Raw genomic sequence first — 22,478 nt, 5'->3', positions numbered from 1 at the left:
CTTGAAAGTAGTAAGACTCATATTTTTAATCATTTTGGTATATAGTTAAGGTCAGATTTTATTTTCAGCAGTTTTCCACAATTTCTTATTAGAAAGGTCAGCTAGTTATGTGAAAAATAATTTAAAATTACTTTATATTTAATATTTAAAAGTCTAGTTAGAATACATATGGCATATATATATCTTTATAAAAAAGTAAACTATTGCTAGATTTTTTTTTCTTAGATTAGGTAAATTAAAATATTCCAGAACATAATCTGAAATTTAAAAAACAAAATAGAAATCACCAATTCAATGTGTAAATATAGCAGAAGAGTTCCTTTTATGTTTGACATATTGACCATGTCTGTCTAATATAGCCCTTTGACATACATTTTTTACTCCCTAAAACCTTGTTAAATAGAAATCTGTATTTTTTATCCAATCATTATTTACTAGGGAGTTTTGCTACTCAAACCAAAGGTTTTTGCAATTAAACCAAGGATTACTAGTTTTTCATTTTTTATGTTTAGGCGATGTGGTGTAACTCCTTTACAAACCGTATATAATAAAATGTATCAGGAAAAGCTATTACTCTTCAGATACACAATACATAGTTACTTAGTTGATAAAGAGTTAATAAAATTTTCCAGGTCTGCTAAAGAATTCTGAAGTCCGTCATTCATATCTTGACTTCTAAGAAATTTTTTCAGAGTATCTAAAGCAGTTATTGCCTCAGATTTTGATGGTGAAGGGAGTTCAGTTCCTGGAGATCCATCATCATCCTCTTCATCAGAAGTGTAAAATCCAGTTTCATCTGATTTACTTTCTTTGGTACATACGGAATCACCATTTGGTGCTGCTTCACACGTCTCCAAATCGTCATCCAGGGCAGCATACTCTTCTATAGATAAACCTTCAGGAAATTCTACTCCTGCCCCCACAGCATCAGCAACCAAATCCAGACCAGTATCCTTCTCTGCACTTGTTACGTCACTTTCTCCTTTTTGAGATTTGAATCCTGCCTCTTCATAGCTTTTAACAATAGTCTCTGGGGTTACAGCCCTCCAGCAAAGATGCAATGTATCAACTGCATCTAGCAGTGAAAATGTAAATTCTTTGCTACCTTCAACAGAGCTTAAAAATTTCTTGATAAGACAGTGTCGATATTTGATTTTAAGGCTTTTAATAATGCCTTGTTTCATAGCTATACATTTGGAAGATAAACATGATGGAAAGAATGCTAACTCAATAGACTTCAGGTTCTTTACCTCTGGATGTGCTGGAAAAGACTCAACAAAAATCACCACTCTTCGTTGCTGGGCTTGAAATTTCTCATCAAGCTTTCGCATCCATTGTTCAAATACATCTGAGGTCATCCATGCCATTCTGTTAGCTTCATAACACACAGGTAATGATTTTAAACCTTTGAAACAATGTGGATTTCTCTTTTTTCCAATTACAAGCAAAGGAAGTTTCTCTGAGCCATCCATGTTTGTGCCAACCACCAGAGTTATTCTGTCTTTGCATAACTTTCCAACTGAACATGTTTCACCTTTAAATGCAAATGTATTGGTAGGTAACATTCGATAAAGCAGCCCAGTCTCTTTTATATTAAAAACATTTTTAGGATGATAATCATTTAAATAATAAGGAAGTACATTTTGGTACCAGACAGTCGAAGGGTCTACTGATACACCTGTAGCTTCTACAGGTTGAGCTCTGAATACTAAACCATACCTGGATTTAAAACGATCCAGCCAACCATTACTGCACTTAAAATCATTATGGCCCAGTTTCTGGGCAAAATCATTAGCTTTTAGACGTAACATCGGACCATTAACTGGTACATTTAGACACTGAGCAATTCGATACCATCTCATTAATGCCTCTTCCAGATCTGTATAAAAAGCAGTTCTCAGTCTTTTTCTCTTTGGATCAAATCTTAGAGATTCAAAGGCTTCTAGAACTTTGTCTTTATTCTTCATAATAGAAGACAATGAATTTTTCTTTATTCCATATTCAGCAGCAATCTCTGCTTTTTTCTTGCCACTTTCCACTGCATTTATGATGTCGATCTTTTCCTCAATGGATAGGCTTTTCTTTTTCTTCACTGTTACAGGCAGAGTTGAGGCATCTGCAGAAGCTTCTGCCATCTCAGCCAGTGCTTATGTAGAGATTACTCTTCTTACTTCCTGGTGACTGTTTCTTTAATTGTTTTCCAGTATGATATAGATTGCTGCTCTCTATCCTACTTCATATACTAAAAGTTGGTAAGTGTCTGATAGTCTTATTTCCTAGGAACTTGATGACAAAATATGCTTTTTCAAAGATCTGAAGAAGAAAAATGTTATATGCAACTAGAATGTTTTAGAAGACAAACTTCCTTCCTAGAACCTTGTATAGCTCAGTTTATAGCTTATTCAGAGTTGTAGAAGTCAAGCTAAAATAGAAATCTCATTATATCAAACCTGTCCAGTCCTGCTGATGTATTTTTGGAACTTCAATCCTTTAAGATGATCCATTTTATCCAAGCACACATTGAACCTCTTATTAATTCTCCATAGAAGGCCTCAGAGACAAGCAGAAAAAACGTTCAAAAGTTTCCATGCAACTATTACCCATTAATTTTCAAGTTTGTTCATGGTAAAGAAGAAAATGGTAGAATCCTTCTAGAAGTTGCCAGTATATCTTCTTCTGCTTTTTGAAAATGTAAAAAAGAAAAAAGCAATTTTAGCAATATGTCAATTGAATATTAAAAATAATGCTTATACCCAATTGTTTTGCTCTTAATAATGAAAATAATAGAAACATGTTTCTGAAAGTACAATAAAGTTTCCAAGAGAAATGCTTACCTCCCAAAAGGCCTCTCTGTAAAAGTTCTCTAGCTCTGTTCTACAGATTTGAATTCTCACTTGCCTTTGAATGCTTTATAATATATAGTTCTGAAATAAATCAGATAAATTTAATTTAGTTTGAAAATGTGGGCTTACCAAAATTAAAGAACTAAAAATGATGCTGGATAGATGCTTGGTGGCTATTTTTCACATGAGGTCACAGACTGCACCCTCTAACTTCTCCAAAAGAAAACATAGTCAGACAGTAGTCACAAGGTTCAACTTTTAATAGCACATGGGAGACAGTGTCTCTTTTATAGGAGTCTAACAGAAAATGCTTCACTAAAAAATCAAGTACAATTCTATTTTTAAAAAATCTAAATCCCATTTGACCTAAAAGCTTAAAAACCCAGTACCTTTTTATTTTTATTATTTAAATTTTTTCTCTTCTCTCTTTTTTTTTTTTTAACCCTTATCCTGTTAGTGGGCTAAGAACTCAGTAACTTTTGTATTAATTTGACACATTAGCTGAATGTACAGAGGCCAGAAATACTGGACAAAAGGCATAGTAACAAACATTTAGGAGAGTATCATGAAGAAAAAGATGTAGACTAAGAATAGGAAGGATAGTGACCACGAGTCTTAATATCTCAGGTCCTCTACTTTCTATCTGTAAAAAAGAAAGTGCCAGGCAGTTCTGAATTGAGAAGTGACTCCGCTATTTAGTACTCATGTGATCCCAGGTCATTTACTTAACCATTTGAAGCTTCAGCTTCCTTATCTGTAAAATGGGAGTAACTACAGCACCTACCTCATTATTGTGCATTCAAAAGGATTCAATGAAAGAATGTAAAGCACTTAGCACAGTATTTAGTACTTTAAGAAAGTGCTCAACAAATGGATGGTGATGATCTCATCATCATTATCTTTCTCATGTCTTTTGGCTGTGTGAATCTACAATTTGGAAAACTTTATACAATCCTACTTGCAAACAGAAGCAAGAATCCCACCTTAAATCTATACTCAAAGTAGGGCTTTTCTTTTTTTCTTTTTCTTTTTCTTTTTTTTTTTTTTTTTTTGAGACGGAGTCTCACTCTGTCGCCAGGCTGGAATACAGTGGTGCGATCTTGGCTCATTGCAACCTCTGCCTCCTGGGTTCAAGCGATTCTTCTGCCTCAGCCTCCTGAGTAGCTGGGACTACAGGCACACACCACCACGTCCAGATAATTTTTGTATTTTTAGTAGAGACAGGATTTCAAAATGTTGGCCAGGATGGTCTCAATCTCTTGACCTTGTGATCTGCCCGCCTTGGCTGCCTCAGCCTCCCAAAGTGCTACTATTATACTATTACAGGCATGAGCCACTGTGCCCAGCCAAAAGCGGGCTTTTCTTAAGCCATGAGAACAGTCACATGGCCCCAGATGGGCTCATCTCTACTTTCCCAAGTCAGCACCTCCCTTATCAGAATCTATGGAGCAGCCAAGATAATAACAAGCTAATTTGATGAGCAGTGTTACTTCTGTATGTGTGTGGGCACTCCATTCTTCTTGCTGGGCTTCCATGTTTCCCAGGTGATGCACACCTTTTTGCACAAAATCTTTTGACAAAACTTTTTGCCAAAATTCTTCTGCCCTTGTTGTCCAACTCAAAGGAGGAATTTTTATCATAGGAATTACAACCAGTAAAGGAATTCTTTTTTTTTAAAAAAAGTGTCGTTTCAAAAAAATCTTAAAAATAATGATAGCCCTGGGTTTTAGTTTTTAAATGGTTTTACTACCTATATTCCAAATAACCAAGGAGGAAGGTAAAACTGGATTTCATTGGTCCCACAGTTACCATGTGGTTAAGAGCAGTTTAGAGTCCAGGCTTTTAAATGTCAAGTCAGCATTCTTTTCACTATATTACAGTATCTTTGACTCACACTGGTGGGGCCTCCTGTGACCATAGCTACAGATTCTATGTTCCCAGCACCAACCTAAGCCAGCATTTCCAATGTCTTAAAACAATAAAAAGCAACATTAGGCCTCCATGAAAGAATAGGCCATTATGAATTCTGTGAACACAAATAGCAACTCTATCTGTTAGGGAGGGTTGACCTAAGTAATAAGATTTGACCATAAAACTAACATTAAAAATCTTGCTTGTATATGGGATCTCTTCTTACATTTTCATTCAATTTCCTGTAAATATACAATTATTTCAAAATAAAAATAAAATTCTTGTTCTTATTAGGAAGATTCCAACTTTCAGAAATTGATGTAGCAAGAACCAATTTTTCAAAAAAGACAAAACCAACCAAATTTACTAAGATAATCTCCCAACCCCTCCCCTCCCCCCTTCCTTCCTCCCTCCCTTCTGCCCTTCCCTTCCTTCTCTTCCTTCCTTTCCTTCCTCCCTCCCCCAATCCCTCCCTCTCTTTCTCCCTCCCTTCCTTCCTCTCTCCCTCCTGCCTTATCTCATTTATCAGAAATAAAATCTACCATGTCAAATAACAACAATTGTAGAAAAAGTAACTTGAATTTCTTCTTTTCCCATCCTGGTTAAAGTGATATAATATATACTATCAGAGATTACTCATTATCTTGAGAAAATTGAAAATGTGATAACTTTATTTAGAAAGATTAGGTTTTTCCCCTGAGTTAACATTAGTCAAAGCTACAATTTTCCATGATAAGATACAATATATCTTTATTCCTAAAAGCAATCACATTTCTAATGCCAAACAGACAAATTAGACTTTTTCCCTAGAAGAACAAGGCATCAATACTACCTGATCAATGAAGCTGACATTCTCCAAACTCCAACAGTATAACATCTGGGATATTCTTTTGCAAGGAGTAATGGCAGCAGCTAATATTTCTCAGAACAGTCATCCTCTCAAGCTCATTAATAATTTTCCCTCTTGAAAATATTACAGCAGAGAAACACTATTCTACATGTTAGGGAATATTTTCTCTATGTCAACGGTTAAGCTAATCAGAAAATAAGAATAATCAATTCATCAAAAAAGACTCACCAAATTAATTTCAAATAAACAAAATACAACAGTCAATCCTACTATTAATAAGAAAAACATAAATCTTCTTTTAAAAAAAGAGATACATTTTTGTTTTTGCCTATCAAAATGTCAGTATCTAGTGTTTGCTGGGGTGAGGTAACAGGTTGTTAGGAGGCACATAAATTGTTACAACATGCTTATGGAGGGCAAATTTGCAATATGATATACCTGATATACAAACCTTAAAACTGTGTATAACGTTTTATCTAGCAAGTCTATATCAAGGATTTTTTTTTTTTTTTTTTTTTTTAAGACAGAGTCTCGTTTTGTCACCCAGTGGTGCAATCTCAGCTGGAGTGCAGTGGTGCAATCTTGGCTAACTGCAACCTCTGCCTCCTGGGTTCAAGCGATTCTCTTGCCTCAACCTCCAGAGTAGCTGCCACTACAGGCATGTGCCACCACGCCCAGCTAATTTTTTGTATTTTCAGTAGAGACGGGGATTCACCGTGTTAGCCAGGATGGTCTTGATCTTCTGACTTTGTGATCCATTCACCTCCGCTTCCCAAAGTGCTGAGATTACAGGCGTGAGCCACTGTGCCCGGCCTATATCAAGGATTTTATCCCAAAAGAATAATTATAGATATAAAAATAATTTCTTACAAATGTATTAGTTTTCTATTGCTAATGCAACAAATTGCCATATACTCAATGCCTTAAAACAACACTCATTTATTATCTCACAGTTCTGTAGATCTTAAGTACAGGTGGGCTCAACTGGGTCCTCTGTTTAGGGTCTCACAATGCAGAAATCAAGATGTTGGTCAGAAGTTGGGCTCTTATCTGGAGGCTCTGGGGAAGAATTTGCTTCCAAGCGCAATCAGATTGTTTGCAGAATTCAGTTCCTTGCTGTTGTAGGACTATGGTCCCTAGTTTTTTTTTTGTTGGCTGTTGGCAGGGACTACTCTCAGCTTCTAGAGGCTTCCCTCAGGTCCTTGTCTGTGGCCCTCTTCATTTCAGCAATGGAGAATATTCCTCCTGTAGAATCTCTTTCACACTTTGAATCTCTCTGACTTCCTCTATTGCCACAAGCAGGAGAAAACTCTCTGTTCTTAAAGGGCTCACTTGATTAGGTTAGGTCTACCTAGACTACCGCCCTTTTGATTAATTCAGGATCAATGATTAGCAACCTTAATTACATCTCCAAAATTCCCTTGTAAGTAACATAACATATTCATGGAAGTAGTATCCCATCATGTTCACAGGGAGAGGGAATTATACAAGGTAAGGGTCATTGGAGTTCATCTTAGAATTCTACCTACTACACAGGACTATTCCCTGCATTGCTACATAATTACAGACAAAATTGAAAATATGCAACAAAAAGGATTCATTCAATAAATTAAGAAATATCTACATGCTGAAATACTTTTGTGCCACACAAAGAATATTTAATGATATGAAAAAAATTCCATGATATGTTAAGTGAAAAAAAGCAAAATATAAAATTATATGTCAACAAATACAACATACACTAAAAATTACATCAGAGCAGAGGCTCATGGTTATTCCTACACAGCTCACTTCCAGTAAACCATAGGTTGTCAATAACAATTTGTTAAATAAATGAAGAAATATATATCTACATAGATATAAAGAAAAAAAATACATTGACCAAAATGTTGAATGTTCTCTCTAGGTAAATGAATTATAAATAAGTTCAGCTTTTTCCTCTTTATAAACACATTTTTACAACTCTAATGTTCTACCTTTTTTTTCCCTCTACAACAGTCATCTTAGAATAATGTTCTATTTTTGCACCAAGTTATTAAAAAAAATCAGTATCAGAAAACATAAAGCTGGCATTCTTCCCATTCAGAATCTCTACGGGTAATGAGTCACTCTCCTTTTATCAGTAGTTTATACCCCTCTGCAGAGAATCAACTACTTTCCAAACTTAAGAAAGCCCTCACTCACTGTCTTCTACAAATAGATAGCAACTATATCCACTTAATCCTGCTTGTGCCATTACCCTAAGTAGCAGGAGTTGCTGGTATTCTGGAACTTGCCTGGTATGCAGCAGACAACATATTTCCATAACTCGACTAGAGTTAGTCAATTTCCTAGTGCTATAAGAGAATCAAATAAGTCCAAAGTTCAGTTTCCCAAAAAGCATCTTATTTATCATGGGAAAACATGCAAAACAGTCATACAAAGCTGACTGAAATGGGGGCTCAAATCAAAGGCTTGCAAGATCCAAAGAGAGGGAAAAATGAATTCTCAAAGGGATGATAAATAATGCGTTCATGACAGAAGTAGCATCTGAACTCAACTGTAAAGGATGGATAGGGACATCACAAGTAAGGAAAAATAGGAAAACATTTCTGCTGATAAGAAGAGAGAAAGCATGGAAGAGGGAAATATGCAGTTTGAAGCATATTAAACATTTCTTTGCAACTAAAGTTTCACATCTATGTCTATATTGGCATTTATACTTATCTGTATTAGTTGGTTACATTAGCACTTTTCCTTCAGGTATATAAAAGAGAGTGCTCATTTGCAAGATTGAGGCCAGATCTTGGTAAGCCTTTAATGCCAGGATAAAGAATTAGACTTCATGGAGTATGCCACAAATGCCATTCAGGGCTACTAGACTTCCCCATAAGCCCAATGAATAAATAGCACCTGATTTTTCAAAAAGCCAAATAAACAGCCAATAGCAGTGCAAAGTTAAATGAGTAGATAATCTCCATGTCATAAATATATATGGAAGGCAGCTATTCCCTTTAGTCTCTAAAAACAAATGACAATTCAGAGAAAAGTAGTAATCTTCTATTCTAAACAAAATGAACAGGCAGGGTCCCCCCAAGTTTTAGCGCAAAGGAGGGAAGGAAGAAGGGAGAGAGGGAGGGAGGAAGGAAGGAAGGAAGGAACGAATGAACAAAAAAAGGAAGGGAGGGAGGGAGGGAAGGAGGAAAGAAAAAGAGGAAAGAAGGAACGAAGGAGAAGGGAGGGAGACAAGAAGGAAAGGAAGAAAGAAAAAGAGGAAGGAGGGAAAAAAGGAAGAGAGGGAGAGAGGGAAGAGAAAACAAGTCTCCTCTAAACAGGGACAGGCTTAAAATAATGTTTTTCAGTTAGTACCAAAAATATTCCCCAATCCAAAGAACACTGGTTGCTGCTTCCTTTGTCCCAAAGGATGTATAGAATTCCACTATTTTCCATCACCAGCTGAAGTAGTGTCTAGTGTTTTCTTGGAGCCAGACTATTCTAATTTCCTTCAGGTCCGTGGAAATCATAGAAAGATTAATCATGTGTATATATAGCCTTGCACAGCGTAATACTGTGGGTGAGGATTAATCATACACAGTACCAGAATCTCACTGAAGAGTATCTAACTTGGTTAGCATCTTCGCCTAGCAGAAGTTAGAATTAGTTCCAAGTCCATCTGAATCTCTGTCAAAACCATCAGCAGGTGCCAAGGGAACTATCCAGCTATGAACAAACTAAAGCAAGTCTCCACCTTTCCAAAATAAGAAACACCTCTGGGTCTAACAGTCTAATAGTTAGATTAACTATTAGAAGCTACGCATCTAATGAAGCTTAGCATCTCCAAACTCAAGAGACAGCTAGCAGGAATCCTTAACACAACAGCCAGCAAAAACAATTCAGTATTCACTGTCCACAATCATTCAAGCACCGCTGAGCCCTACCGTACACTTCCTCCAAGTCACCCTTCTGAAACCCTAGGAACAACACTTGTACTTAGCTGCAAGTTCTGTAGTCGCTCTATTCCTACACAATTACAGCAGTAATTAATTTAGATTGGGATTCTTTTCTTATAATTGAGAAGACTAATGGTCTCCAAACCAACAAGATGGCTTTGTACAGAAAAATCTACAGCAAGCTCTAAGAACTGAAGTTATAGTGTGAGTGGGTTGACATATATATTTGCTCCTTTGTTTTAAGACAGAACCACTTAAGATGAGAGATTTTTGTTCTGGAATTTCAGTACTATTTTTGTAAGAGGTGGTATCCTGGAGAGCTCAATCTTGTTATACATTGGAAACATTTATGGTGACACAGGTATTTACTATTCACAGATCCGGGGAAGATTCCTGCCAGGGATATTTCACTACACTGAAACTCCCTGGAAATCTGTAGAGGTAGAGCTCTGCCTTTGGGCATTAGTCATTAAAATTATCTTGTCAGCTACTGTGACAACTAAAGGCAGCTGAAAAGTACGGTCTAAAGAAGGGTAAATCTCGCCATATGCACAATTACCCTTCGCATTTCTACAAGCGAAATGAGAATAAAAATGAGCATTCAAAGTTGTCAAAGAAAAAGCAGTCCAGCAGTTTCAAGGGATATTCTGTGATGGACCAACTGTATGGTACTGTGTGTAAATGAACTTCAGGTCTATCTAGCGCCACGGCGGAGCCACGCTTTCCCACCATTCAGCGCTGGGGATGGGGAGAGTAGAGCAGGTTGGGGCCCCGTTTAGGAAAGTACGAAGGGCTCTGAGAGAGCGAATTGTTCAGCAGCTTCCGTGACAGGACAATGATCTATTTAAGAAGTAATGGGGCAAGCAAAGAAAGCAGAGCTCGGTCATCCGGAAAAATAAAGAGGAGCCGGAAAGAAAAATATCAGGGAATCTACTGTGAGAGAGCGAGCAAAACAAAAAGCGATCACAGATCCAGAGCAACTAAGAGCTCAGGGATGCCGGGCCCGGGGGTCTAGCCTTTCTGAAGGGAGGGGGCTCCCCAGGCACGGGGGCAGCGCAAGGAAGCGCCCACATTCCGTCTGCTCCCTTATCTTCGCATTCTCCCCACCACCCCCACCTTCCCCGCGGGACTGGATTAACCTTCGTGCTCTCCGGTGGCTGAGAAAGCAGCTTTCGCTCTTCTGTGGTAGCGTGGCGGTGAGCTACATCCACCTCCACCCTCCCGACACCGGCTCACGGTCTGTTGGGGAGACTCCTAACGTGTGAGGCTAGGGTGTGTGAATAAAAAACAGGGAGGCGGAGGGCTCCTGGAGACCTTTGACTTCTCAAGACCAGGCAGGGGCGCCTTTCCGCAAGCTCCCAGCTCTAGCCAGTGCCTCTGGCCCCGCGCGCACATCCTTCTACTATTAGGTCGCTGCCAGAAAATTGCCCGGGCAACGACACCGCCGGAGTCCCGGATGTGGTTGCTAGGGCAGCAGCGGGAGGGGCGCAGCCCGCCTCCCGGAGAAGGGCGGAGGGAGCCTCGTGGGAGGTGCGCTGGCACCACCGAGACGTGGCCGGGCAAGGCCAGATTGAGGGAGAGAGAGGCCGTCCAGGGCCAGGGACAACGCTATTTCCGGTCTCCTCACTTCCGGCTTCGCTGATCTTGGTGCTGGTTCTGGAGGCCGGGTTGAGAGGTCGCCGGTCCGACTGTCCTCGGCGGTTGGTCAGTGTGAATTTGTGACAGCTGCACTTGCTCCCCGCCCCCGAGCAGCCGAGGTGCGTGGGGGAAGAGGAAGAAGGAAAAGCTCCGGGTCTCGTTTCCGCTCACTTCTTGCCGGGGTTGAGGCGATTCCAGAGAGCGGCGGAAGGGATAAGCGTCGACTTAGAAGCTACCGAGTTACCCTAAGACAGGTGAGGGCGGAGCTGGCTCGCCTGGGAAAAGGCGGGGGAAAGATGGTTTGAGGTGGTTGGTGGGGCGGACACGTTGCCTCCGGGTTCGCCATTCCGGACTTTTACAGGGCACACCTCTCCTTAGTCTGTGCCTTATCTGCCCAAGTGTTATGCCTTTGGTTTCTGTTCCTTCATTCCTTCTGCCCCTCTGAGTGTGCCCCCGAAACAGTCGAGTGAAGGTGTAGGACCGGCCCTTGCAGGGAGGCACTCTCTTGGCTTTGCATACATTGGGTGGGAAAAGGGGTTGCAGGATCCGGAATCCGGACGTTTCTTGACAAAGTGTCGGAGTGGGCCTCCTTCAGGCTTGGTGTCCAACCCTCATTTCTCCCCTCCTCTCCCTGCATCCCCAACTTCCTCTCTCCCGCAGTAGGAGGAAGGGAGGGAGTGATAGTCCCTCTGAGAGGTTCTTCTGGCAGTGGTGCAGGGAGGAGTCTTGCCTGTGAAATGTCCGAGCCTGACTGTGCGTCTGAGGACGTTCAAGAAATGCTGGAGTTTTGGAAAGGGAGTTGTGCGGTTGTCTTCTGCTCCGTTACTGTTTGCCAAGTTACTACTGTTTACGTGTCTAGGAAAAGGAGAGAATTTTTTAAAAAGTTTTTAGACGCTAGACGTTTTTCCCTTTTACTTTATTTTGTTATTACTTCGTTTTGTTCTTACCTTCCTCTTGAGCCCTTTGATTTCAAAAAGTTTACACTTTACACTTCCTGCAGATCCTTTAGCCACTCTTAGGATTTCTGTCCCCCGCCCCTACCCTGTTTTCTCCTAAAGTATAAAATTCATCTAACTCCGTTCTTATTTGATAAGGAAAAGCCGGAAGAGATCCAGAACTTCTCATAAACTTTTGCTTTCATACTTTCACCTGCAAGGGTGTGTTCACGTTTGCCATTTAATTAACTTAATTGGCATAGAAATGTGCACTAGAAATGGTTACCTTAAGTCAGCTGTCTGTTAAGGCTTCGGGAATTGGCCTTTTCTTTTTTCTTTTCTTTTCTTTTTTTTTTTTGAGACAGGGTCTCACTCTGTCGCCCAGGCTGGAGTGCTTTGGCGTGAACTCGGCTCACCGCAACCTCCATCTCCCAGGCTCAAGCGATTCTTCTCAGCCTTCCGAGTAGCCGGGATTACGGGTAGGCGCCACTACCGCCTGGCTAATGTTTGTATTTTTAGTAGAGACGGGCTTTCACCGTGTTGGCCAGCCTGATCTCGAACTCCTGACCTCAAATGATCTGCCCGCCTCGGCCTCCCAAAGTGTTGGGATTACAGAAGTGAGCCTCCGCGCCCGGCCTAATTGGCCGTTTCATTGCTGTTCTCTCAGAGCGGCTACAGATGACTATATTTTACTACTGTTCTGATTCTACTTTTCTTTCGTTTGTCCTGTGGTGTTTTTTGTTTTGTTTTCCTTGCTTAGCATGACCCACGTCTTCTCCCAGCTACCAAGTCTAACACACTTTTATCTGAGAAAACAGAAAAGATTTCTAATGTATTTTCTGGATGAAATCCCTGCCTAAGTTACTTTAGTTTCTATTCAAATTGATAAATTGGTTTACCCTGGATTATGATTTGCCTTAATCCTGGATGATGACTTGGGGTTCATGGCCTAAGGATCGACAACTTTCAGGGGTCTTCCTCATTCCCACCCCTGAAATTATATGCAGTTTTGTTTGAGTGAATTTTTTCGCCCCTGGGGAAAGTGTCCATTCTTTTTATCAAATTCTCAAAGGAGATATACAGCCTCTTCATAGATTAAAACCATCACTTAGGCAGTGTCTTGTTGAAGTTAGTGAAAACAGGTGTGTGTGTGTGTGCGCGCGCGCGCGCGCGTTTGTTTTCCACTTAGGCAGTGTCTTGTTGAAGTTAGTGAAAACGTGTGTGTGTGTGTTGTGTGTGTGTGTGTTTTCCGAAACTGTTCAAAGGAGATATATAGCCTATTGATAGATGAAAACCACTACTTAGGCAGTGTCTTGTTGAAGTTAGTGAAAACAGGTGTGTGTGTGTGTGTGTGTGTGTGTTTTGTGTGTTTTCCCAAACTGTAAATTGTTTGCTTTGGGACCAAGGAAACGAGAATGCAGGGATTCTTCTAGTTTGATATTGAAATATCTACTTTAAAACGTTAGTGTTTCTAAATTCCTTCGTAGGCTTACAGAAGGAAATGAGGCTGCCCACTTCATTTCCTGATTTGTGGTTTCCAGGTTTCTTTTTAGGGATAGCTGTTTGTGGTCAGTGCTCTGGAGATCCAGTGGATTTACAAACTGATGTGCTTATCTTTCATATGTATTAAATATCACCAAGCTACTGGGCACAGTTCAGAGTAAAAAATTTAAATTCTAGTTGCATTTTGCTTTCATTTTCTTAATTGTTTTTGCTTGAGGCATGTACCTTAGGATTTGATTTGGCTTTGCTAGGAAGAACAAACAAGATGTTTCAGTGGTGTGGTCCTTTGGAATGTTGTTGCTTATCTTGACATCCCCTTTCCCTCCGTTATGTATGAGATATTTAAATGATTGTTTCTCTCTTGTGAATAAGTTAGTATGCTTCCAAGCTTAATGTAAGTTTTAGAGTACATGTTTGAACTTACCAATTTGGTTGTGAATTATTTGTTGATTGAGGGTTGCAATTCTAAAAGTCTGATACTTTTTTTTTTTTAGAATGTTAACTTGAAGAGACCTATACAGCTCATCATAGCCTACCTTGAGTAAACAGTTTCTTCTGCTCACAAAATGAAATAAGCTTTCCTCTGTCTAGCAACCTCACTTGGGGGAGCAGTCAACATAAGTTTTTAGACAATAGTTTATGCTAGGCTGGACACAGTGCCTCACGCTTGTAATCCCAACACTTTGGGAGGCTGTGGCCGGTGGATCCCTTGATGGCAGGAGTTCAAGACCAGCCTGGCCAACATGGTAAAACCCCATCTGTACTAAAAATACAAAAATTAGCCGGGTATGGTGGTGCATGCCTGTAGTCCCAGCTACTTGGGAGGCCAAGGCAGGAGAATCACTTGAACCCAGGAGGCGAAGGCTGCAGTGAGCCAAGATCCCACCACTTCACGCCAGCCTAGGCAACAGAGTGAGACTCTGCCTCAAAAACAACAACAACAACAACAGACTAGCTTATGCTAAATTAGTTTCCTTTTAAGGTAATGACAGATTCGGCAGATAGTTTATATCAAACACTGTAACAATTACATTTATTTGCTTATGTGCATTAAGCTAAGTGCTTTACATTATTATCTCATCTGATAACTTTATAAAGTGGCTAAAGTCCTCTTTCTATAGGTGAAGAAAATAAAGCTGAATGATTAACTGAAGCTAAAGTAGTCTGCTCAGAATTGCACTGGTGGAGCCAGGATTTGAACCTGGGTTGTCTGACTCCAGACTACTACTGTAGACAACTTCTACCATGTGTCCATTATGTCCTTTTTGAAATGAGTTGGAGATATATCACCAGATCTTCTATCAGGTGTTAAGAAAAGGTCATTTCCTTTCTTAATCTTCAGTGGATGAACATCTGGTTGAATATCATACTGAGAAGTTTGACAAAAATAAGTGAATTTGGAGGAGGCAGTTGGTAGGGGTTTCCTATGGGGATGGATATAAGTCTCTGTGTGGGTGTCAGAACACCCACACCTACTTGAAATAAAGAATTGTAAGTATAAATTCTTGAAGATTCAAATAATAAACAGATGGTGTGTGTGTATATGAGGAGTGGAAAATGTGAAAACGAAGATTATAAGTAATAAACTGGGCATTGTAAGAGTCTGGAAGTATAAATAAATTTTAGAATAATAAATTTATGATGGAGGAAAGACTCAATTCAGAATGGAAGAAGGAGTAAATTAAACAGGAAACTTTAATATGGCTATGGATGAAAAACTAAAATATTTGTACAGAATGGAAAGTGAGTTGTTCCACTTAATATGGAAGTTGGTGACTTAGGACCATGACAAACTAAAAGTCAGATATGTGGCACTACTTCTGGATGTATGAAAAAGACTTTTGGTCTGAAAATAATTTTGTTTTCCTTGATCTCGACTAGCTTTTGGCAGTCATGGAGGCCACCGAATGGCTCTTGCACGTTAACAGATATTCTTTATGAGACAAAAGTATTTATTTTCTTTTTCTCTTTCCTTTATTCCTGTTCTCCTTTCTCCCACCTCTCATTCCATTCTCCTCCATTCCTTCTAAGCCTGTGTCTTAGGATGAGCATAGGCAGGTGTTGCTTAAACCTTTAGTTGTTCCTGAAAAAGGAATATAAAGTCTCTTTATGAAATACACTTTTTCCCCTTAATGAACATACTTAAGTGAATGCTGTTCTTCAGAGTAGGCAATCTGCTTTGAAATCTTCTAGTATTACTGTCAGTTCAGACTGAGACATACAAAAATGAAAAGTTCTTGCCTGGCATCATCACTTCATGACCTCAGTCACTAGAATCTGAGTAACTTTGGGTATTTGGAAAAAAATCACATCCTCTCTTGAAAGACAAAGATTTGGGGATCTGAAGGTAGTTGCAAAACAGGCAATTGCTCAAATCTTTTGTGAAAATATGGCAGTGTCTTTGCCATGTTCTCACCTAAGATAAGAATTTATATTTTATTTTTGTATATCTGTGATAGCATTGGACTAGCAGCTCCTTGATTTTCAACCTTTAGCCTCATTGGTCCCTGGGGAACAGTGGCATACTGCCTTTGGAACAGGATCATAAAAGCAGCAGAGTTAGTAGTAAGCCCTAAATCATCCAGAGGAGGGAGTCAGTTCACCAACTCCAGTTTCTGCTAGCCTGAGATAGTCATCATGGCACACATAAAAAATGATTATAATTGTACGGCAGACTAGAGCCAGGCCCTCCCTGGTTCCCTGGAAGCTGTGGCACGAGGGAATGGGTCACAATTTCAGCACATCTGTAATCCATTCTTGGCACACTGGTTGGAAATCTTTGCCCTAGAGAAAAGGAATACGTTACTTTGTTTAATACCTTCTGTTTGTTTAGCATGTAATAATTTACAAAGCACTTTCACATATATCCTCATTTTATTTTTACTCCGGCCATTCCAAATAGATAGCAGATAACATCACCATGTTAGAAATAAAGAAATTGAGATTTAGGTAAAGTGCTTTGTCCAGGGTCACACACACACCTACAAAAGGATGGATCAAGAATTTACACCCCCAGTGGAAAGAGACCCTGGATATAAACCTGTGATCTGTAATCTCTAAAATGGCCAGGACCTTATCTGTTTTATTTCAGTGCTAAATATTGCCCAGGCTGGTCTTGAACTCCTGGGCTCAAGCGATCTTTCCGCCTTGGCCTCCCAAAGTGCTGGGATAACAGGTGTGAGCCAATGCATCTAGCCTAAGTATTATGAATTCTTGGAATAAAGATTCAAGTAATAAGCAGAAAATGGAAAGGATGTTTTTTCTATTCCTCTAATCTCTTGACCCACCGCACTTCTCTCCCAGTTAATTTGAAAAGTAGGTATTGGGGAATCAGATGAAATATATGAGGAAGCTATAAACCTGCACTGTCTAATGCCAGGGGCACTAGCCACATGTGGCTATTTAAGTTAGTTAAAATTAAATACAAATAAAAGATTCAATTCCTCAGTTGTACCAGCCATATTTCAGTGTCAGTATCGTATGTGGCTAGTGGCTACTTTATTGGACAGTGCAAATTCAGAACATTTCCAACAACATTGGCCAGCCCTGATAAAACTTTAAAATGCGACATGGTATGATATGATACATAATTCCCATGTTGTTGAGCCATGAGTTTAAAAATCTGTTACCCATGGTGTCTAGCAGTTTTTGTTTCAGCTGATGAAATGTTATTGCCATGTTCTCTCTCAGCTTTTTGTTTTAACTAAATCCAGATGGTCAAAGTCTAAGTTTAATGTTTTTCTTGGATGTTTGGGGATTATAGTTAGCTGCTTTTCTAGGATAAAGATGTCAGCTTCATTAAGGGCATGAGTGTTTTCTGTCTCCTTTGAGCTGTAGATCTGTATGTCTTGTTGTCTTGTTGACATCCTCTCTTGAATATCTTAAAGGTATCTCAAATCCAGTATGTCTAAAATAAAACTGATTTCTCCTTCCCTCCCTACAAAACTGTACAACGTTGGTTCGTTCTTTGTTCGTTTTTTCAGTGAGTGACACAATTATCTTTTCATTGTAAAATCCAGAAAACTAGAAGTGATCCTTAATTCCCTCTCCCTGATAGATCCAATGATCAACAAGTTTTTAAAATCTTACTTTCTACATGACTCTTGAATTTTTCTATTTCTTCCTGTTTCCACTACTGCCATTTCATCTTGCCTGAAACTTTTACAGTAGCCTCCATTCTTATCTGTCCACTTCTGCTTTGGCCCCTCTCTAATTCATTACCCATCCTGAAGGCACAGTGATTTATTTTGAAACACACATTTGATTGTCACTCTCCTTCTTCCTCCCCCAGTGCTTTTATGGCTTTCCATTGCTTCTAGTATCAAAATAAAACTGCTTAACAACGTTTAGCTCTCCAAACTCATCTTGTACCATGTTATGCATAAGTTTCCAGTTCAACCATGCTGGCCTTCTTTAGTCCTTTGTATGTACCTTGCTCCCTGCCTTTTTTGCAAGGCCGTTGTACATGCTTTTCTCTCTGTCTGGACCATTCTTTCTTTACTTTCATTTCATTTCACTTGGTAGTGCCTAGTCATCCCTCATACCTCAGCCGAAGTTTTGCATCCTTAGAGAATATGCTAACCTCCCACATTAAGGTAATAGCATCATACATTTCCCACACTTTGCAATTTACATTTATTCATGTGACTGTAAGATTGTCTTTCTGTTCAGTGGCCTATAAACTTCATGAAGGTAAGGTCTATTTCTTATTTTCTTTTTTGGCTCATTGTTGAATCGGTAGGACCTAGCTCAGTACCTGACACGTAAATTTGACTCATTAAATTTCCAAGTTAATGGTATTAAGGATTTCAGTTCATCGAGTTTTGTAACACAAGAATTTGAATGTGAATTTTTATCAAAATAGTGTTAAAATAGTAATACAGTTTGAGCATTCCTAATCCAAAATCTTGAAATCCAAAATGCTACAAAATTCAAAACTTTTTTTGAGCCCAACATGATGCTACAAGTACATAATTCCACACCCAACTTTATGTGATGAATCGAAGTCAGAATGCAGGTGTACAACAGTTTCCCCAAGAGAAAAAAGACCTGCCTGCCCCCTTCAGCTCCATATATCTTTTCCTCATACACCCAGATACACCTACGCAAGCATGCCCACAAAGGGCAATACAATGCCATGTGTATGCATAAGAAATGATTGGTTATTAGTAGCATATAAATTCAGAGACAGGAATGATGGTGATGTCAAACAACCACAGACTGTCCACATGAGTGACTGAGATAGTGACACCTTTGCTTTTGGATGGTACAGTGTATACAAACTTTGTTTCATGCAAAAAGTTATTAAAAGTATTATATAAAATTACCTTCAGGCTATGTGTATAAGGTGTATATGAAACATAAATGAATTTTGTGTTTACACTCGGGTTCCTTCCTGGAGATACCTCATTATGCATATGCAAATATTCCAAATGCCAAAAAAATCTGAAATCCAAAACACTTCTACTTTGGAAAAGGGATAATCAACCTGTAATTAATTTTTCATTTAGACTATTTCTTTCAAGTGCATGGAAATAAATTATTAGGCCGGGCACAGTGGCTCACGCCTGTAATCCCAGCACTTTGGGTGGCTGAGGTGAGTGAATCACTTGAGGTTGGGAGTTCAAGACCAGCCTGACCAACATGGTGAAACCCTGTCTCTACTAAAAAATATACATATACAGATTAGCTGGGTGTGGTGGCCTGCTCCTGTAATCCCAGCTACTTGGGAGTTTGAGGTGGAAGATCGTTTGAACCCGGGAGGCAGAGGTTGCAGTGAGCCGAGATCATGCCTCTGCACTCCAGCCTGGGTGACACAGCAAGACTCCGTCTCCAAAAAAAAAAAAAAAGTGTTATTAGTAGTTATATAAAATATAGCACAGTATTCTTAGATTATTTTGTAATAGACCCTTTTATTTTTGGATGGTTTTAGTTTTACAGAATTACTGTGAAGATAGAATAGAGCTTCCCATACCCACTTTCACCTATTATAAGGTATTAGGCCGTGTGTGGTGGCTCATGCTGGTAATCCTAGCACTTTGGGAGGTCAAGGTGAGTGGATTGCTTGAGCTCAGGAGTTGAAGACCAGCCTGGGCAACATGGTGAAACCCTGTCTCTACCAAAAATACAAAAAATTAGCCAGGCATGGTGGTGCTCATCTGTGGTCTCAACTACTTGGGAGGCTGAGGTGAGAGGATCACTTGAGCCCAGGAGGCGGAGGTTGCAGTGAGCAGAGATCATGCCATGGTACTCCATCCTGGATGACAGAGTGAGACTCTATCTCAAAAACAAAAACATACTACATTAGCATAGTACATTTGTCACAATGAACCAATATTGACACATAATTATTAAAGTCCATGTTTTATTCAGATTGCCTCACTTTTCCCCAGTGTCTTTTTTTTTTTTTTCTGTTCAAGGATCCCATCCAGGATAGCATATTACCTTTAGTAGTCACGTATCCTCTCGTTTTGACAGTTTCTCAGATTTCCTTGTTTTTCATGACAAGTTGATAGTTTTGAAGATTACTGCCTGGTCAGGTATTTTGTAGACTGTCCCTCAGTTGGGACTTGTCTGCTGTTTTTCTCATAATTTGACTGGGTGATATGTTTCTAGGAGGAAGATCACGGAAATGAAGTGCCATTCCCATCGCATCATATCAATAATACAGCCTTTTTGTTTGTTTGTTTGTTTTTTTGAGGTAGAGTCTCACTCTGTTGCCCAGGCTGGAATGCAGTAACGCAATCTCGGCTCACTGCAACCTCTGCCTCCCGGGTTCAAGTGATTCTCCTGTCTCAGCCTCCCGAGTCGCTGGGAGTACAGGCACATGCCACCATGCCCGGCTAATTTTTGTATTTTTAGTAGAGAGAGGTTTCACCGTGTTAGCCAGGCTGGTCTTGAACCTCCCGACCTCAGGTGATCCACACACTTCAGCCTCCCAAAGTGTTGGAATTACAGGTGTGAGCCACTGTACCCAGCCAAGAATACAAACTATTAATGTGACAGTACCATTGATATTAACCTTGACTACTTGACTTGAGATAATGTTCATCAGTTTTGTCCACTGGATATTTTCAACTCTGAACATATAGTTTTAAAATGGAGTCATGTATTGTAACTCAATTTTTTATTGTAAACAAGTCAGTTCAACTTGAAAATTAATATTCAGTTATGAAATCAAAACAAGTCTTTTCCAGGTTTCAAGCAGTGTCATCTTGGTATAAACTCTGTTTTCTGAATATAAACCTGTTTTCGTTGTAATTTCTCAAAATCCAGTAGGTTTCTGAATATTGTAAAGATGTGAATATAGATATAATTGTGCAAATTTCGTAGTACTTTATTTTGAGGTGAGAATTTTGTTGTGGTTTATAAAAGATATTTTCCTGTAGGACCTCAGGCCTGTTTTGGGACCTACAATGAAGTATCACCTCCAGCTGCTTCCATTCTTGCTATTCAAAAGGTTGATAGTCTTTAGGTTAAATATAATGTGATATTATTCAACAGAAAGAATATGTTTTTTCTTTTTAACCTCGAACAAGTTCTGTATCTGATGTTTAGAAAGTATTTTTAAAAGTTGTGGTAATATAAAAATGTGTGGAAATTGTGGCTAAAGAATTAAAAATAACTTGCAAAATAAACATATTCTCATGGTAAAGAAAAAACTGATCTTACCATTCTCTTCCTATTTATCCGTGAATGAGAAAAGATGGGCATATTCCAGTAGATTTCATCAAAAGTGAAAGAAATAGAGCCACTTAAAAAAATCTTTAGAATAATAACTGATCTCTGGAATATCAAGTCTAAAGAAACTAAGCAAAATCACTTCAAAGCAAGCCCAAGTTTTGCTAGTTTTTGCTCTCAGTTTTCTATTTACCTCTTTTATTGTCCTTGACTCAGCAGTCAGAAGTTCTTGATGCTGTATATCATTATTCATAGTACTTTTCAAAATTTTTTTTTTACTAAAGTACCTTTAGAAAGAGTAATAACTCTTCAGACATTTCTTTGAAGACTCGTATTTTATCATAAAAATTCAGTAAATTTCTTTGAAGACTTATGTGTGTTGTTTTATTCAAGTGAATTTTGCTTTGGATTCCATCATATGTATTTTAGTGAAAAAGAATGTAAATTCGTATTCCAGTGTAATGTGCCATGTTTATCTTGTCTGCTGTGGTTATATCTGCCCTCCTGTGTCTTGGGCATACCACTTCAGACCACCTGTTATATGAGTAACTGAATTTGAAAAGCTCACATTATGATTTGTGTTCCACAACACTCCTGCCATAAATCCTTTATCATTAGACTTCTGAATCTTTAAACTCAGTGTTGTCATGGAGACTCTGAAGGGGTTTTAGGGATCCTGGCAAATCTAATACCTCCTGCCCTCTCTTTCCTGGGGGCTAAGAAGACCTTAAATGCATTTAAGAGTGGTAGAATATAAAACTCTCCCTCACTAAAATTTGGCAAAGGATCTTATAAGGTTTCCCTCTGTATAGATTTGGTCTATTCAGTATGTACATATAAAAATATGATTTTTATAGTAAAATCAAAGCAACTACAAAGAGTTGGATGGATTTTAAACTTGAGGTGACAAATTCTAATTAATAATTCACTTTGTAGGTCTTTGGTTCTTACACTCTTTTGTTAGCAAATACCTCTGGCTCATTTATAGTAGAACCCCCAGAGATGACTTATGACATTTTGGCCTCCAATATAACTGGCCTGTGAGGGCTGAACATCAGTGGTGGTTTTGTAGTAGTAATTTATCACTCTGTTTTAAAGACAGCTTGCAAAGATAAGTGAATTCATACAAAAATTAGAAAATGTATAAGCTAAACAGCACAAATTGTAGGTCATTAACTTCTTTAGTCTT

At 39.0% G+C, this 22,478-nt stretch overlaps 2 protein-coding genes across 4 annotated transcripts in view; one reads left to right on the top strand and one right to left on the bottom strand.

Annotated features, from left to right (window-relative positions):
- Positions 1-488: 488 nt before the first annotated feature.
- Positions 489-10,959, bottom strand: LOC105463490 (tigger transposable element derived 4). 2 transcript variants are annotated; one of them, XM_011710604.3, is made up of 3 exons: positions 10,673-10,959; positions 2,835-2,924; positions 489-2,679 (listed from the first exon to the last, which is right to left on the bottom strand). In XM_011710604.3, the coding sequence occupies exon 3, from the start codon at positions 2,133-2,135 to the stop codon at positions 597-599; it is 1,539 nt and encodes a 512-aa protein (XP_011708906.1). In that variant the 5' UTR covers positions 2,136-2,679; positions 2,835-2,924; positions 10,673-10,959; the 3' UTR covers positions 489-596. The 2 variants fall into 2 exon arrangements, with proteins under 2 accessions (XP_011708906.1, XP_011708905.1); XM_011710603.3 differs by having other exon boundaries at positions 489-2,676.
- A 155-nt stretch (positions 10,960-11,114) lies between these two features.
- Positions 11,115-22,478, top strand: part of LOC105463491 (ARF interacting protein 1) — a 132,966-nt gene continuing 121,602 nt past the window's right edge. For both annotated transcript variants that reach the window (XM_011710606.2, XM_011710605.2), the window contains exon 1: positions 11,115-11,425. The gene's annotated coding sequence lies outside the window, so the exon portion shown is untranslated. The remainder of the gene's footprint in view (positions 11,426-22,478) is intronic.

Source organism: Macaca nemestrina, chromosome 3 (assembly GCF_043159975.1).
Source record: "Macaca nemestrina isolate mMacNem1 chromosome 3, mMacNem.hap1, whole genome shotgun sequence".
NCBI classification, from domain to species: Eukaryota; Metazoa; Chordata; class Mammalia; order Primates; family Cercopithecidae; genus Macaca; species Macaca nemestrina.
Note: the sequence above shows the minus strand (reverse complement) of the source record. Positions and strands in the feature narration are given on the sequence as shown.